We start from the raw sequence: 15,900 nt of genomic DNA, 5'->3' as shown, positions 1-15,900 counted from the left end.
CAATAAACACAGACCAGAGAAAGACTTTCGTCTTGTTTACATCAGGGTCCCCCATTTTCAATTCATAATGGATGTTCGGTTTAGCTAAAACGTGGCAAAGGTGATGAACCCAAAGGACAAGAAATTGACACAAAATATGAATTGTACTAAGAATGGATGGATAACAGGTGGATAAATAACAGCTCCAGTTGGAGGAAGTATAGATATCCACAACACACACCATGGGAGAAGGTTGATGGGGTAAAGTGTTGAGTGATGTACTCTCGTACTGCAATGTTAGCTTTGTCACTTTGTTTCCATTCAGTCCTCCTAGTCTACCCTTCAGTGCAATGCAGCGCATGTTGTGGCTCATGCTTTGTAGGGTAGGCCCTTTTCACAGATGCCATTTTGACATATCATTGCAGGGTAAACCCAGGTGTAAGCTAAATGGAACGGGACCCATAATTAATGTTATTAATTACATCCGTGTTTACCCTGCAATGGCATGTCAAAATGGCTGCAGTGGAAATGGCCTATTAGGTCTTTAGTTAGCATTAATTATAATGTTAGGTGGCTAACATTGTATACTGTATGTGTATGGCACAGGGCACTAAGGCTAGCAGCACAATGCAGCAGCTATAGACAGGTTTATAAACATACTGTGTTTGAGCCAATCAGCAATAACAGCTGAAACATGTGACTAAATTGCCCCCTACCTGTATTGAGCAGCGGCGCTAAAAAAAAAAGGGGCTCTATGGAGAAACCATGGCACTCCCCTGAATAAAAGTTGTTTAAAACGGAAGCGGCTGAATGTCATTTTGTCAAATCAGCATGGCTGTGAGTGTGTGTCTTTCACCTTTTACATATCTAGCTTTGGCATGGATTGATTGTATAGATCGCTTACATGGCTAACAAATACAAATATATTGTAGTCTGCCCCATTGTTCTGATGTTCTTTTTTGCCTCCTATTCTTCCTGGGGTCCACAAAAAAACTTGACATTGTGCAATGCAACCACAACAACAACATTACAAGTAACATTACAGAATAATCAGGAAAAACACTAGAACACACACAGACAAGACAAGCTCCTAGAAAATAGTTAGAATATATGACATTGGGCTGGGTTGGAAAGGTTACTTAAAAATATGTTTCTTTACAGTTTACTGAGTATTTGCCTACAATTGTATTAGTAACATAATTTATTGGATTACTCCACCACAGTGGCCGTGGTTAGTTTGTAGCTGTACTACTGTAGTTAGCTTGAACTCAATAGTGGGCTGGCAGCCTGACATACCTCACTTTACCCAGATGGGGGAGAGCTGTATTTGAGATTAGAGATGAGAGATTAGAGTACATGCATGTATTGTCATTGCACAGAACTAGAAAATTAAGTTGGCATCTAACTAAAAGGAGCGGTAAAGTGAATAGTGTTATAGTGTGTCTATAGTATATGTGTCTAATGTATGTACAGTATCGAGTATGAACACACTATGATAATCAACGTAGTGCAGAGTTCAAAGTGAGGTGACAGCTGAGGGGAAGAAGCTGTTTGTGTCTGTTGGTCCTGGAACTGAGATTCCTGTAGCGCCTCCCAGAGGGAAGGAGGGCTATGTCCCCTTTACAAATATCCTGATTCTGATTATCTTCCCTTACTATTCCCCCCTGTCTAAGATCTCACACACAAATTAGATTTAAATCCTGGTCAACAATAGCCTGCTAGAAATATTTCTCATGGATGGAGTGTAGTAGAGTTGCCCTCCCTGTAGCATAGTAAGGTTAATATCTTTGGCCAGGGGGCTGACCAGTAGATGTTTGGTGTCCCATGCTGGGGGACCTGAGTTTGAAAGTAAGTGGGTAACATGTGGAAGCAGTGGAGGCTAGTTGCCTTTGACTGATTGATTCTGTTTCACTTGTTTATTTAGATTTTTTTTTTATATAAAAACAAATTGACACTGTTCAAAGTTTTGGCACAGCAACAACAGTTTATTTGTTTCACAAAATATACAGTAGTCTTACTACAGTACGGTGGCATGATATTATGATCATTCTGAAAATACTACTGCCTCTTGATGTTTCAGGTTCTCGTACAATCGTCTTGTAGTAATGAGAAATACAATCCTTATAGACTTACATAGGACAATATATGATCACCAGACAATAACCTCAAGCTATGATTAAATAAATTGAACCATTATAAGCGAGGACTGAGGAAAGCATAGGTCTTACAATATCTTGCTAGTTTTATTATAATTGCACAAGATCAGCTCTCACACATAATGTCAGAAGAAACTGTAGGGAGGTCTTTATTTGTGTTCTCTGTCTCTTTCTTACACTTGACTCCAAACAAACTGCAGAGTTTCATCAGCATCAGATCCACAATCTCTTCTTCATCGGAGGGCTATAAGAGAAGGAAAGAAATACCTGTAAGAACCAAGGATTCACTAGCTTTGTGAAACTATCCAGAACTGTCCTTTCTATCACATCACGCAGCTTGTGGAATCCAGAGCATCTCGATTAAGCTAGGTCTTTGTACAGAGCATAACAACATAACCACAGGTCACATTTACCAGTAGTTATGTAACATCTAACATTTAGTTTGCTATACGGTGGTCGTTGTCGGCCATTAACTAGATATCGTTCAGATCAGCTAGTCAGAATTTTCAGAATCAGCACAAGAAGCTTCAACATAAAGTAAAATACCGGATACACACACACACATCCAAATCAGTAACGGGTGCTGGCAAGAGAATACTACAGAACTACAGGAGATTACTAGAGAATAAAAAAAAAACGTATTTTACTGCTTCCCTTCATGCATTCACATTGGACGCCAGACCCGAGATAAGTCTGGTTAACTCGCCGAACGCTGGGCGCCAAACCCGAGAAAAGTCGGGTTTTCATCGTTATTTCTTTTATTCGATATTTCCATTCATAATCCATCCATCGAGCCTGATGTTATCATTGGGAATGGGTCTGAGATCGCAAACGTCCAATACCGCCGCCTAACGCCTTGCAGCCGGTATTACACATCATTGGAAAGCCTCTGGCTTGGGCTGTACGTCGGTCTATGAAGTCCGGTCCGGGTTTTCCTTCTCGGGCAGGACAAGCGTTTATAACACATGGATTGGGGACACTCGAGCACCGCCGGTTCATGTGTTTGTGGATTATCTTGGCAACACGACCGACATCAATACTTGGAATGGCGATCAGATAATTGGAATATTCTTTTTGCAGTACATCATAGACAAGGTAAGGGCTATATGCTATCAATCTTGCGTTGATCTGATAATCCCTTCCCCGCAATCGGAGCGTGTGTCTGTAATGTACGGTGTAACGTATTCCGTTGGTGACGATCGAAGCATAGAAACCCCCCCCCCCCACCCTTTCATGCATGCATGATGAGAAATAATACCGATAATCTAGCGTTGATTTCAGATTGATTGTCGATCCAAGCAAGGAATGGCACGCTTTATAGTGAAATGCAATAAAACGCTGTTTAGCGGCGTTTCCTGGGATTACACAGAATTACTCTAAAACTATACTCATATTCACCACGGTATAAAACGGGAATGTATTGATGAAAACATTATCAGTTTTTTGCATCTTGACCGAAAGAAACTCAATGACAATCGACTATATTATTAGATCCATAGCTATAATATTTAATATAGTTTTAGCACTGCAAACACCGGCATTCATTAAAGTGCTGGCACACACGGCCATACGCCCACAGCGACCTCTGGCGCCCAATGTGTTAACACCAAATATTTGTTGTACCATGTGATGTATCTGCTCCTGACTGAAGGCCACCAGGATGACAGAGATGAAGAGATTCAGCACCACAAAGGTCATGAACACGATGCAGGAGCCAATGAGGAACGCGCCGACCACTGGGTTATAATTCAGAACCTAAGGGATTAGAGGAAGTACATTAAATAACAAACCACTGAGTTCATAATCAAGGCATGGGTACAGTGGAATTATATTCACCTACCTCCTCGTAGTTAAAAATGCCCAGCTGCAGACTGACCATGGTCTGAGCAGCGTCCAGCAGGGTCCGATATGAGTACAGCTTCCAGCCATACATCAGGTTAGACTGAAAATATAAAATGAAACGATTATCAAGTTCCCCTTCCATATCCATATTTTTATTTAGGAAAAAGTATGACAAGAGGATTATCATGACGTCAGATATGTGACTCCCTCACAGCAATGGAGTAGGCCAGGAACATGATGGTCATGACCACCAGGAACCCTGATATGTCCGTCCAGGCCCGTTGCAGGGTCGCTGTGATCATATGCAGCTTGGGGTTCAGCCTCAGCAGATGCCACAGCTTGACTGTAGCCAACAACACCAAGAAGGCAATCAGATACCCGAGTACTGCATCAGCTGTGGCCGTCTCGTGGAAACTGGCATATCTGAACACAGTGCATAACAATAGGTTAGTATCACTATACCTAACCTCCACATATCACTATACCTAACCTCAACATATGATATCACTATACCTAACCTCCATGTATCACTATACCTAACCTCCACATATCACTATACCTAACCTCAACATATGATATCACTATACCTAACCTCCATGTATCACTATACCTAACCTCCACATATCACTATACCTTTTTTTTTTATCCACTTTTTCTCCCATTTTCTATATTTTCTCCCATCCCAATTTCGTATCATCCAATTCAACCCTCCCCTGTCACGAACGCTGTTTCTTGCCTCCCACAAGCCGGCTGCAATGTGGACTAAGTCATACATAGCACAAGTCCCCTCCGGTACTTGAGGTAACAGCAGTCGCATCTTTTCACCTGCGCAGCTCGATCTCTCAGTGGCGAGGAGTAACGCGTGGGAGGCTCGCGCTGCCCCCGACACTTCCTGATTCTACTGCGCAGGCGCACCAACCGACCTGTAGGAGTCGCTGTCCACAACGCCCGATCCCCACCCATCAGTTTCCCACCCCCTAATACGGCCAATGTGTATTAGTACGGACGACCAGCTAAACTGAAAGCAAATGTGGAGCGCTGGGCTCGAACAGGCAAGCCCAGCGTCTCCATATTTCGTGGCGAGCGCCTTGCCCACTACGCCATGTAGCCGCTCCACATATCACTATACCTAACCTCAACATATCACTATACCTAACCTCCATGTATCACTATACCTAACTTCCACATATCACTATACCTAACCTCGATGTATCACTATACCTAACCTACACATATCACTATACCTAACCTCCATGTATCACTATACCTAACCTCCATGTATCACTATACCTAACCTACACATATCACTATACCTAACCTCCATATATCACTATACCTAACCTACACATATCACTATACCTAACCTACACATATCACTATACCTAACCTACACATATCACTATACCTAACCTACACATATCACTATACCTAACCTACACATATCACTATACCTAACCTCCATGTATCACTATACCTAACCTCCATGTATCACTATACCTAACCTCCATGTATCACTATACCTAACCTCCTCGTAGCACTATACCTAACCTCCATGTATCACTATACCTAACCTACACATATCACTATACCTAACCTACACATATCACTATACCTAACCTACACATATCACTATACCTAACCTCCATGTATCACTATACCTAACCTACACATATCACTATACCTAACCTCCATGTATCACTATACCTAACCTCCATGTATCACTATACCTAACCTCCATGTATCACTATACCTAACCTCCATGTATCACTATACCTAACCTCAACATATCACTATACCTAACCTACACATATCACTATACCTAACCTCCATGTATCACTATACCTAACCTCCATGTATCACTATACCTAACCTCCATGTATCACTATACCTAACCTCCATGTATCACTATACCTAACCTCCATGTATCACTATACCTAACCTCCATGTATCATTATACCTAACCTACACATATCACTATACCTAACCTCCATGTATCACTATACCTAACCTACACATATCACTATACCTAACCTCCATGTATCATTATACCTAACCTACACATATCACTATACCTAACCTCCATGTATCACTATACCTAACCTCCATGTATCACTATACCTAACCTACACATATCACTATACCTAACCTCCATATATCACTATACCTAACCTCCATGTATCACTATACCTAACTTCCACATATCACTATACCTAACCTCCATGTATCACTATACCTAACCTACACATATCACTATACCTAACCTCCATGTATCACTATACCTAACCTCCATGTATCACTATACCTAACCTCCATGTATCACTATACCTAACCTACACATATCACTATACCTAACCTACACATATCACTATACCTAACCTCCATGTATCACTATACCTAACCTCCTCGTAGCACTATACCTAACCTCCATGTATCACTATACCTAACCTACACATATCACTATACCTAACCTCCATGTATCACTATACCTAACCTCCATGTATCACTATACCTAATCTCCATGTATCACTATACCTAACCTCCATGTATCACTATACCTAACCTTAACATATCACTATACCTAACCTACACATATCACTATACCTAACCTCGATGTATCACTATACCTAACCTCAACATATCACTATACTTAACCTCGATGTATCACTATACCTAACCTCCATGTATCACTATACCTAACCTACACATATCACTATACCTAACTTCCACATATCACTATACCTAACCTCAACATATCACTATACCTAACCTCAACATATCACTATACCTAACCTCCATGTATCACTATACCTAACCTCCATGTATCACTATACCTAACCTACACATATCACTATACCTAACCTCCATGTATCACTATACCTAACCTACACATATCACTATACCTAACCTCAACATATCACTATACCTAACCTCAACATATCACTATACCTAACCTCCATGTATCACTATACCTAACCTCCATGTATCACTATACCTAACCTACACATATCACTATACCTAACCTCCATGTATCACTATACCTAACCTACACATATCACTATACCTAACCTCCATGTATCACTATACCTAACCTACACATATCACTATACCTAACCTACACATATCACTATACCTAACCTACACATATCACTATACCTAACTTCCACATATCACTATACCTAACCTCAACATATCACTATACCTAACCTCCATGTATCACTATACCTAACCTCCATGTATCACTATACCTAACCTTAACATATCACTATACCTAACCTACACATATCACTATACCTAACCTCCACATATTACGTCTGTTGACTCACTGGTCTCTGTGGTTCTGGTAGTAGGTCATGTCCCGGTTCCCCAGGAGAGTCCTCTTAACAAAGACAGACAGCGCACTCCAGCTGAGGACAATGATAGCCATTTCTAGCAAATTCCACTTGCTCTTGAAATAAGCCCACCTCTGCAGCTTCATCAGCTTGCCCTGCCAAGAAGAGCGAAGCCTGCGTAAGATGGAATGTCCTATGCACTATGATATAAATGATTACCATTGAATAAACAGGGGAAACTGGAGAAGAACTGTGACAGCATGAGCCAGGGCCAGCCCATGACTTTATGGGGCCCTAAGCAGGATTTGATTTGGGGGGGGGGGGGGCCCAGTGCATTGGCACTGCCCAGGGCATCAGGCAAGGCAAAATTCTGTGGGCGCACAATTAGGGGGGGGCCCAAAGCTGTGCCAAGCCAAAGGACATTTCTTTTCTCTTTTATTTTTCTTGGGGGCCCTCTGGTGGCCACATGGGCCCTAAGCAAGGCGCTTAGTTCACCTACTGTATGCATTGGGCCGGCCCTGGCACAAGCCATGCAGTTTGAAGTATGTATGCATAGGTATTCATATCAGGTACACCCCAGAGCAGTATGGTATCATGTGTCCACATAACATTCAAGAAAGTAAAAGAAAACCTTTACCTGTACAAACATGTAATAGATTATGAAGAGGAAATAGATGGCTTCAGAGGCCATGACAAAGATATGAAGGCCACCAGGGGACTGGTAGAGACGAACACTCTGGATCTCACTACCAAACTGGAATGCTCCTGAAAGGATGAGACATTCTTGTCAGACTGCAGGGTTCCCGTATCAGCTTTCTTTGCACGTCTCAGTTGTGCATGGGTTTCTTACCTATGGCTGTGGTCTCTAGCATGAGAGTGACAATGCAGAAGAGGTTGACGTTGGCGTTGTATACAGTAAATTCAACAAAGATAGCTTGGGTGTACACATCAAGCCAGGTGTTGTCAAACAGGTAGCGGAGAATTCTACAGAAAACAAAATGGACAGCAGGTCATGATTGGAAACAAGTAGCTATCCAGGGGGAAATAATTAGCTTATTTTATTAGACAGCTCAGTCAAGATTTGTGAAATGTAAAGTTTCGCCCCAAAGCTAGAAACAAAAGAGGCAAGACTCAAGACAAAATCTGGACTGTCCTCAGTACTACTTTGTGGACTTGATTTTACAGGAATATGGGCAGATTGTATGGTCCATAACTGCAGCAATAAAAAATAAAGCTAATTTAGATATAAAAAGCTCAAACAAGCATTTTAGGAATCCTCCAGTTAATTTTCAATGGAGCAGCTCCAAGCTTTGTCTTTTAATGACATCATTGATTAGACAAATGGTTCCATGGTTTCTAGAAATCTGTTCCAGGGTAAATCTATGATGCTTTCTTAAAATTATCATCATATGTTGTCTTTAGCAACCATTTTAAAGCAATACTGAGGCCTACATTACCTGCTGGAATTCTTTGAACTAGGGCCCAGATCGACCACAAACCCCCCTCCCCTGTAGAGCTTCACGCTACCCCAGATGGGGAAGGCTCTAAGGCGAGCCTGGGACTGGTACTTCCAGGGGCTGTGGAGGGTCTCTGAGCTGTTGTCGTCCGCAGAATGGCTCCAGCTTGGACCATAGGAGGCCATGTCCTCCAGCTCCCATGAATACGGAGCATGACACTCGGGCAGAGAGCGGTGCATGGAGCGGTGGATGTGGCAGGAGTCCTGCTGCACCCTCACCTGGCGGAGACGAGCATTACCCACCAGCCTGGAGTTCCCATCCGTGATGAAACCTGTTATAGAACGAAGGGTGACAGAAAATAAATGCATTTCAAAAGAGATTGCATTTGGATAGCAATAAATATCAATTGACTCTTATTACTGTGGCTTTGAAAGGACACAATGACAACGAAGTTTCAAATGTTATTACCGTGGCTTAAGGACACACAATGACAATGACGTTTCAAATATAATAAAGAGGTACTCATGTGTCATTAAAGGGGCACTTCGCCAAAAATGCTGATTTATTTCACATAATATAACACAAGGATTCAATGTCTCCAATGACATCACTGGTGGCCATATTCAAACTCTTTACTCTTAATAGCACTAAACAAATGGGTGCGAAACAGTTTTTGGACGTGTGTGAAATTAACTGAAAATAAATCAAAGTTGTTTTTTTTGCAAAGTGCCCCTTTGAATGAATGAATGAATGAATGAATGAATGAATGAATTAAAACTTTATTTAACAGATTGCAGAATGGGTACAATACAGTATGGCTCAATACACACAATTGTTAAGGGGATGCAGACCTGAGAAAGACGTTTGTCTTGTTTACATCAGGGTCCTCCATTTTCAATTCATAGTGACATTTATGACATACACAACGTACATGACATCATGACATAGGGACATATATGACATACAGGTATTGTATATAGTACTGTTACATTTGTGAAATATATGATATGCAAATATACAGTACTGTTACCCAGAGATCCTAACAGAAAATATATACATATGATGGGGAGGAGACTGTACATTAGGAGGGCCTACTCACTCTCACTGCCAGTAGGTGGAGAGAAAAGTTCCACATTATAGCTTTAAGCAGTTCTTTCTCACACACACACACACACACACACACACACACACACACACACACACACACACACACACACACACACACACACACACACACACACACACACACACACACACACACACACACACACACACACACACACACACACACACACACACACACACACACACACACACACACACACACACACACACACACACACACACACACACACACACACACACACACACACACACACACACACACACACACTGCCAAGCTGGCAGAAGACGAGCCAAACTAACTTCAATTGATATCTGAAACTACTAACCTTCATACCTAGAATAAATAAAAATGATTAAGAAAAAGATAAATGACAATTGATTAATTGTCTTGTTTATCTGTATGTAGCTACTGACTGGAGCAATAAACAACACATTTTCCTATTGAACTAGGTAAATTGTTTATTTTCCTTATTTTTTTTATTGACTTTGTAGGCAGAAATCCACAGATGTTAAAAGAGAGAAATGCAGAACAGTGATTACTGGTGGTTTCTGACTTCACACCACAACTCACCGGGGTATTCCCCAAAGAGGTTGCTCAGCAGGGAAGTGTTTGCCCAGGCGAGCACATCTCCGAGACTCATGCTGTCTGAGATCCCTTTGCTGAAGCTCTGGCGAATGTGCTGTGTCAGAAAATAGGCGTTGGGGTCCCTCTGGCCATACGCCACCAGCAGCAACATCCACATGAACCCCATGTAGGCTGCAAGACAAACAATAGTATGCCTTACATGATCTTACGATACTGGCGCTATACTACGATAAAACAGGGTATTGATTTCCCTGAGAATTCCCCCAATAATAAAATCTGATACCAGGAGCCATTTGTAACGTATCATAAACCAAAGCAAAGCAACTTGATCTTCTGAATTTCTTTTTGAGACATAGAAGCATGAACGATATCACTATTGGAGAAAAATGTATTATATCTTAGTCATTTTGTCTAATGATCACAAAGTAATGGGCCATGTCTGTATTGCTCTGTGAAAACAATGGATTGTTGTATCTGTACAGTACTCTGAATCTGTCTCTGTGGTTAAAAGTGGTATCAGAGTGTTCATACCATACAATACTGGAATATATAATGCATTCAGTATACAACCAGTACGCAACACCTGTCATACAGTATGTTGCTACTAGGGCTGTCAGTTTATCACGTTAATTAGATTAATTAATTACAAAGCAAATTATCGCGTTATGAAAATTTACTAAAAATTTATAAAAAGTACTTTTCGGACTATAAGCAGCGGCTTTCCACCCCATTTTTCGACCCTGCAGCTTATATAACGGTGCGGCTTATATGTGGACAAAACCCGAAAATCAAAATATTGCTTTTTTTACTGCATTGAAATGTTATTTATCTGTTCCCTTATTCAAGTTTCAAGTTTCAAGTTTCTTTAATAGTTGTCATACAGAAGTACAGAATACTTTTATACAAAATGCTTCTTACTGTTACGCTCCAGAGACTGTGCTAGACAAGATAAGTATGAAATAAAATAGTATAGCATGTAAATTAGAAGTAAAAAAAGAGGTCACAGTGTTCAGTATAGACATATTGTTAGGGTTTGTAACCGACCTCAAACGCAACGGCACAGAGAGGAAGTTCAGAGTTAGCCAAAGCAAGGGCGTATTTATTAACAGAGTCACAAGATGGAATGAAGCACAGCAATCGAACAAACGGGGAATCTGGCATGTGAAGATTGTTGCGGCTCTGCAGATACTCCCAGTAGGTAGTGGTGAGGAATTGGCTAGTGACATCGAAGCGGCTCTGCAGATCCTCCCAGCTTTCACTCCCGGTGGAAACGGAGAGAGAGAGAAATCAGAGTTAGCCCGACGCACACACAGAGGCAGAGAGGTGACTGATCCAGTATAAATCCAAGTGACTTGATCTTCGGTGTACCACACACAAGTTAGCAGAGTCCAGGGAAAAAACAATACGGTATCTTCAGTGTTAATCTAACACAAAAATTAGGTGAGTCCAGTACAAACAAAAACGGGATCTCTTCGGTGTTCACCAAACACACAAAAAACTGATAATCCAAAAGACAGTCTCCAAAAACTCACCAGAGCGCAACGCGAGAAGCGGGCAGATTACGAGGCGTAGCTCCGAACGGGGAACCAGATTCTCCACAGCAGTTCTCCACAAAGGATCCTGGAGAGCAAAAAACAGCAACAGCGACGGGGAAGGCAGGAATATGCAGGTGTAATTCAAAACGACCCAACATCGATAGTAAGGGGGTCTGAGCATATAAAGCCTTCAGGGGCGCTAATTACAAGCTGTGACAGCTGCGGGATGAGATTGATACTTGCTCCAATCAAACACGGCACCTTAAAGGAACAGAGCGCGTGGCGGGGAATGCATTAATCACATAGTACCTTAAAGGAACGGAGCGTGTGGCAGGGAGCGGACCAAAACCTCACAGTACCCCCCCCTCCACGGGAGCCACCCGGCGACCAACCCGACCCGGCTCGCCCGGATGGGCACGATGGAAGTCGGTGATCAGGCCGGGATCCACGATGAGCTGGCGGGAGACCCAGCTCCGTTCTTCCGGACCGTACCCCTCCCAGTCCACCAGGTACTGGAACCCCCGACCCCGCCGTCGAACGCCCATCAACCGGCGGACCTGCCACTGGGGGTGACCGTCCACCATCTCGGGAGGAGGTGGTTCCGGAGCAGGAGGCATCAGGGGACTGAGAGAGACAGGCTTAACCCGGGACACATGGAAAACGGGGTGAATGTGGATGGACGCAGGAAGCTTAAGACTCACCGCCGCCGGACTGAGTACCTTCAGAACCTCAAAAGGACCGACGAACCGGGGTTAAGCTTCTTGGCCGAGGACCGAAGTGGAAGGTCCCTTGCGGAAAGCCACACCCTCTGCCCAGGGTGGTACGTCTGCGCAGGAACCCGGCGTCGGTCAGCCCCACGACTGGCGCGCTCCGATGACCGGAGCAGCGCGGTCCTGGTGATCTCCCAGACCCGACGGCACCGGTCGAGGTGGTCCTGTACGGAGGGAACTGCCACCTCCGACTCCTGTGCAGGGAAAAGAGGGGGTTGGTAGCCCAGGGATACCTCAAAGGGTGAGAGGCCGGTGGCGGAACTGACCATGGAGTTGATGGAGTACTCGACCCAGGGAAGGAAACGGCTCCAAGAAGCTGGTCTCTCGGCAGCCACACACCGAAGAGCAGACTCCATGCTCTGGTTCATCCTCTCCGTTTGTCCGTTAGTCTGGGGATGATAACCAGAGGAAAGACTGACCGTTGCCCCCAATCCCTTGCAAAAAGCCCGCCATACCTGGGAAGTGAACTGGGGCCCCCGGTCCGAGACGACGTCCTGGGGAAAACCATGGAGGCGAAACACGTGGCGTGTCAGGAGGTCCGCCGTCTCGGCCGCCGAGGGAAGCTTGGGAAGGGCCACGAGGTGAACCCCCTTGCTGAACCGATCCACCACGGTCAGTAGGCACGTGTTCCCCTGGGAAGAAGGAAGACCCGTGACGAAGTCCAGCGCCACATGTGACCAAGGACGGCTCGGAATGGGAAGCGGCTGCAATAGCCCGGAGGGTGCCTGGTGGGAGGCCTTGCTGCGGGCGCAGACTGCGCAGGCCAGTACGAACTCCTTGACGTCGTTCCTCATGGTGGGCCACCAGAATCGACGAGCCAGGAAGGAGAACGTGCGATGAACGCCCGGGTGGCAGGCGAACCGGCTGGTATGGCCCCACTGGAGGACCCGGGACCGGACCGAGTCGGGGACGAAGAGACGATGAACCGGTACATTGCCTGGAGCGCGATGGAAGCGTAGGGCACGCCTTACCACCCCCTCGATGCCCAAGGTGACTACTCCTACCACCCTGGCCTCAGGGAGGATGGGAGTCGGGTCCTCAGTGGTTGGAGCCCCCTTGGAGTGTAACCGGGACAGGGAGTCGGCCTTCGTGTTGCGGGAACCAGGGCGAAACGTCAGCGAGAAGTCGAACCGACTGAGGAAGCTGGCCCATCTTGCCTGCCGGCCATTGAGGCGCTTGGAAGCACGGATGTACGTCAGGTTCTTGTGGTCCGTCCAAATGGTAAATGGCTCCTCGGCCCCCTCTAGCCAATGACGCCACTCCTCCAAGGCAGCCACGACCGCCAGCAGCTCCCGATTGCCGATGTCATAGTTCCTCTCGGCAGGGAGGAAACGACGCGAGTAGAAGGCGCACGGATGTACTTTCTGGTCTGTTGCCGACCGCTGGGATAAGATAGCTCCCAGTCCAGTATCCGAGGCGTCCACCTCTACGATGAACTGTCTCTTGGGGTCTGGATGGAGCAAGATCGGGGCGGAAGTGAACCTCTTCTTGAGGGAGCGGAACGCAGCACACGCCGCTGGGGACCAGTCGAGCGGCAGGGCGGGAGAGGTCAGCCTGGTAAGCGGTTCCGCCACTTGACTGTAGTTCCGGATGAACCTTCGGTAGAAGTTGGCGAACCCGAGGAAGCTCTGTAACTCCTTCCGAGAGGTGGGTTCCGGCCACTCCTCCATGGCCCGGATCTTGCGAGGATCAGCTCGGGTCAAGCCTCTCTCCACAATGAAGCCCAGGTAATCGACGGAGTCGGAGTGGAATCGGCACTTCTCCGCCTTGACGAAGAGCCGATTGTGGAGGAGGCGCTCCAGCACACGGCGGACATGCTGGATGTGTTCCTCGAGGGTCTTGGAGAAGATGAGGATGTCGTCTAGGTATACTACCACAAACTCCTCCAGCATGTCACGAAGGACGTCGTTCATGAGCGCCTGGAATACCGCCGGAGCGTTGGTGAGGCCGAATGGCATAACCAGGTAGTAGTGGCCCCTGGGAGTCTTGAAAGCGGTCTTCCACTCATCGCCCTCTCGGATACGGACTAGATGGTAGGCACTCCGGAGGTCCAGCTTGGTAAAGACGGTAGCCTGGGTGAGAGGCTCGAAGGTGGAGTTCATGAGAGGAAGAGGGTACTTGTTCTTAATGGTGATCTCGTTGAGCTGGCGATAGTCGATGCAGGGTCGAAGGTCTCCGTCCTTCTTCCCAACAAAGAAGAAGCCGGCCGCCACAGGAGAGGAGGAAGGCCGAATGAGTCCTGCTTCCAAGGACTCAGAGATGTATTGATCCATCGCTGCCTTCTCAGGGACGGTCAGACTGTAGAGGCGGCTGCCGGGAAGGGGAGCCCCTGAGCGGAGGTCGATGGCACAGTCGTAAGGCCGGTGAGGCGGAAGGGCCTAAGCCCTGGACTTACTGAAAACCTCCATGAGGTCGTGGTACTCGGGGGGTATGGTCGAGAGGTCCGGAGGCGGCTCACAAACGGATCTCCGGGGCGAGGGACAGGACGCCGCCTGAAGACACTGGGCATGACAGGAGGAGCTCCACCCCCTGATGGTACCGGAGGACCAGGCGATGTGGGGCTCGTGCAGCGCGAGCCAGGGCCGGCCCAGGACTACTGGGACAAGAGGGGATCTGGTGATAAAAAACTGGAGTCTCTCAACGTGGTTACCAGCAATGGTGAGCAGGACAGGGCAGGTGCGTTGAGTGATGTCAGCCAGGCGGTGTTGGTCCAATGCGAATACCTCCAATGGCCTCACTAGGTCCTCAAGTGGAATGTTGGCCCGGGTAGCAAACTCGAAGTCTAGGAAACTCTCGTCAGCCCCCGAGTCAATGAGTGCCTCCACCGTGGCTCGTTGGTCCGTCCATGCCAGGGTGACACTCATCAGACGGCTAGGTGGTGCACGGCTCCGGGAACGAGAAAAACGGCTCACCAGGATCTCCCGGGGTCCCGGCAAGCCTGGTCTTTTGGCCGGGTGGGGCAGTTGGCGATACGGTGTCCATCCCGACCGCAGTAGAGGCAAAGGCCGGACCTGAACCTCGCCTCCCGTTCAGCTTGGCTAAGATGAGAACGTCCCAGCTGCATGGGTTCCTTCCCGGGCACCGAACGGGAGGGAAAAGAGCCACCAGTCGTGTTGGGAGA

General features: G+C 46.0%; 1 protein-coding gene across 1 annotated transcript in view; it reads right to left on the bottom strand.

Moving 5' to 3' along the window:
• Nucleotides 1-2,091: 2,091 nt before the first annotated feature.
• Nucleotides 2,092-15,900, bottom strand: part of LOC311246894 (polycystin-1-like protein 2) — a gene marked incomplete at its 5' end in the record, with an annotated part of 86,235 nt that continues 72,426 nt past the window's right edge. Inside the window, 9 exons of the mRNA XM_084337135.1 lie at nt 2,092-2,379; nt 3,759-3,890; nt 3,976-4,077; nt 4,190-4,400; nt 7,301-7,461; nt 7,944-8,071; nt 8,157-8,290; nt 8,764-9,094; nt 10,460-10,645. Coding sequence (XP_084193261.1) covers nt 2,242-2,379; nt 3,759-3,890; nt 3,976-4,077; nt 4,190-4,400; nt 7,301-7,461; nt 7,944-8,071; nt 8,157-8,290; nt 8,764-9,094; nt 10,460-10,645 — 1,523 coding nt within the window. The 3' untranslated portion in view covers nt 2,092-2,241. The remainder of the gene's footprint in view (nt 2,380-3,758; nt 3,891-3,975; nt 4,078-4,189; nt 4,401-7,300; nt 7,462-7,943; nt 8,072-8,156; nt 8,291-8,763; nt 9,095-10,459; nt 10,646-15,900) is intronic.

Source organism: Notolepis coatsorum (assembly GCF_963971535.1).
Source record: "Notolepis coatsorum genome assembly, chromosome: 20".
NCBI lineage: Eukaryota > Metazoa > Chordata > Actinopteri > Aulopiformes > Paralepididae > Notolepis > Notolepis coatsorum.
Note: the sequence above shows the minus strand (reverse complement) of the source record. Positions and strands in the feature narration are given on the sequence as shown.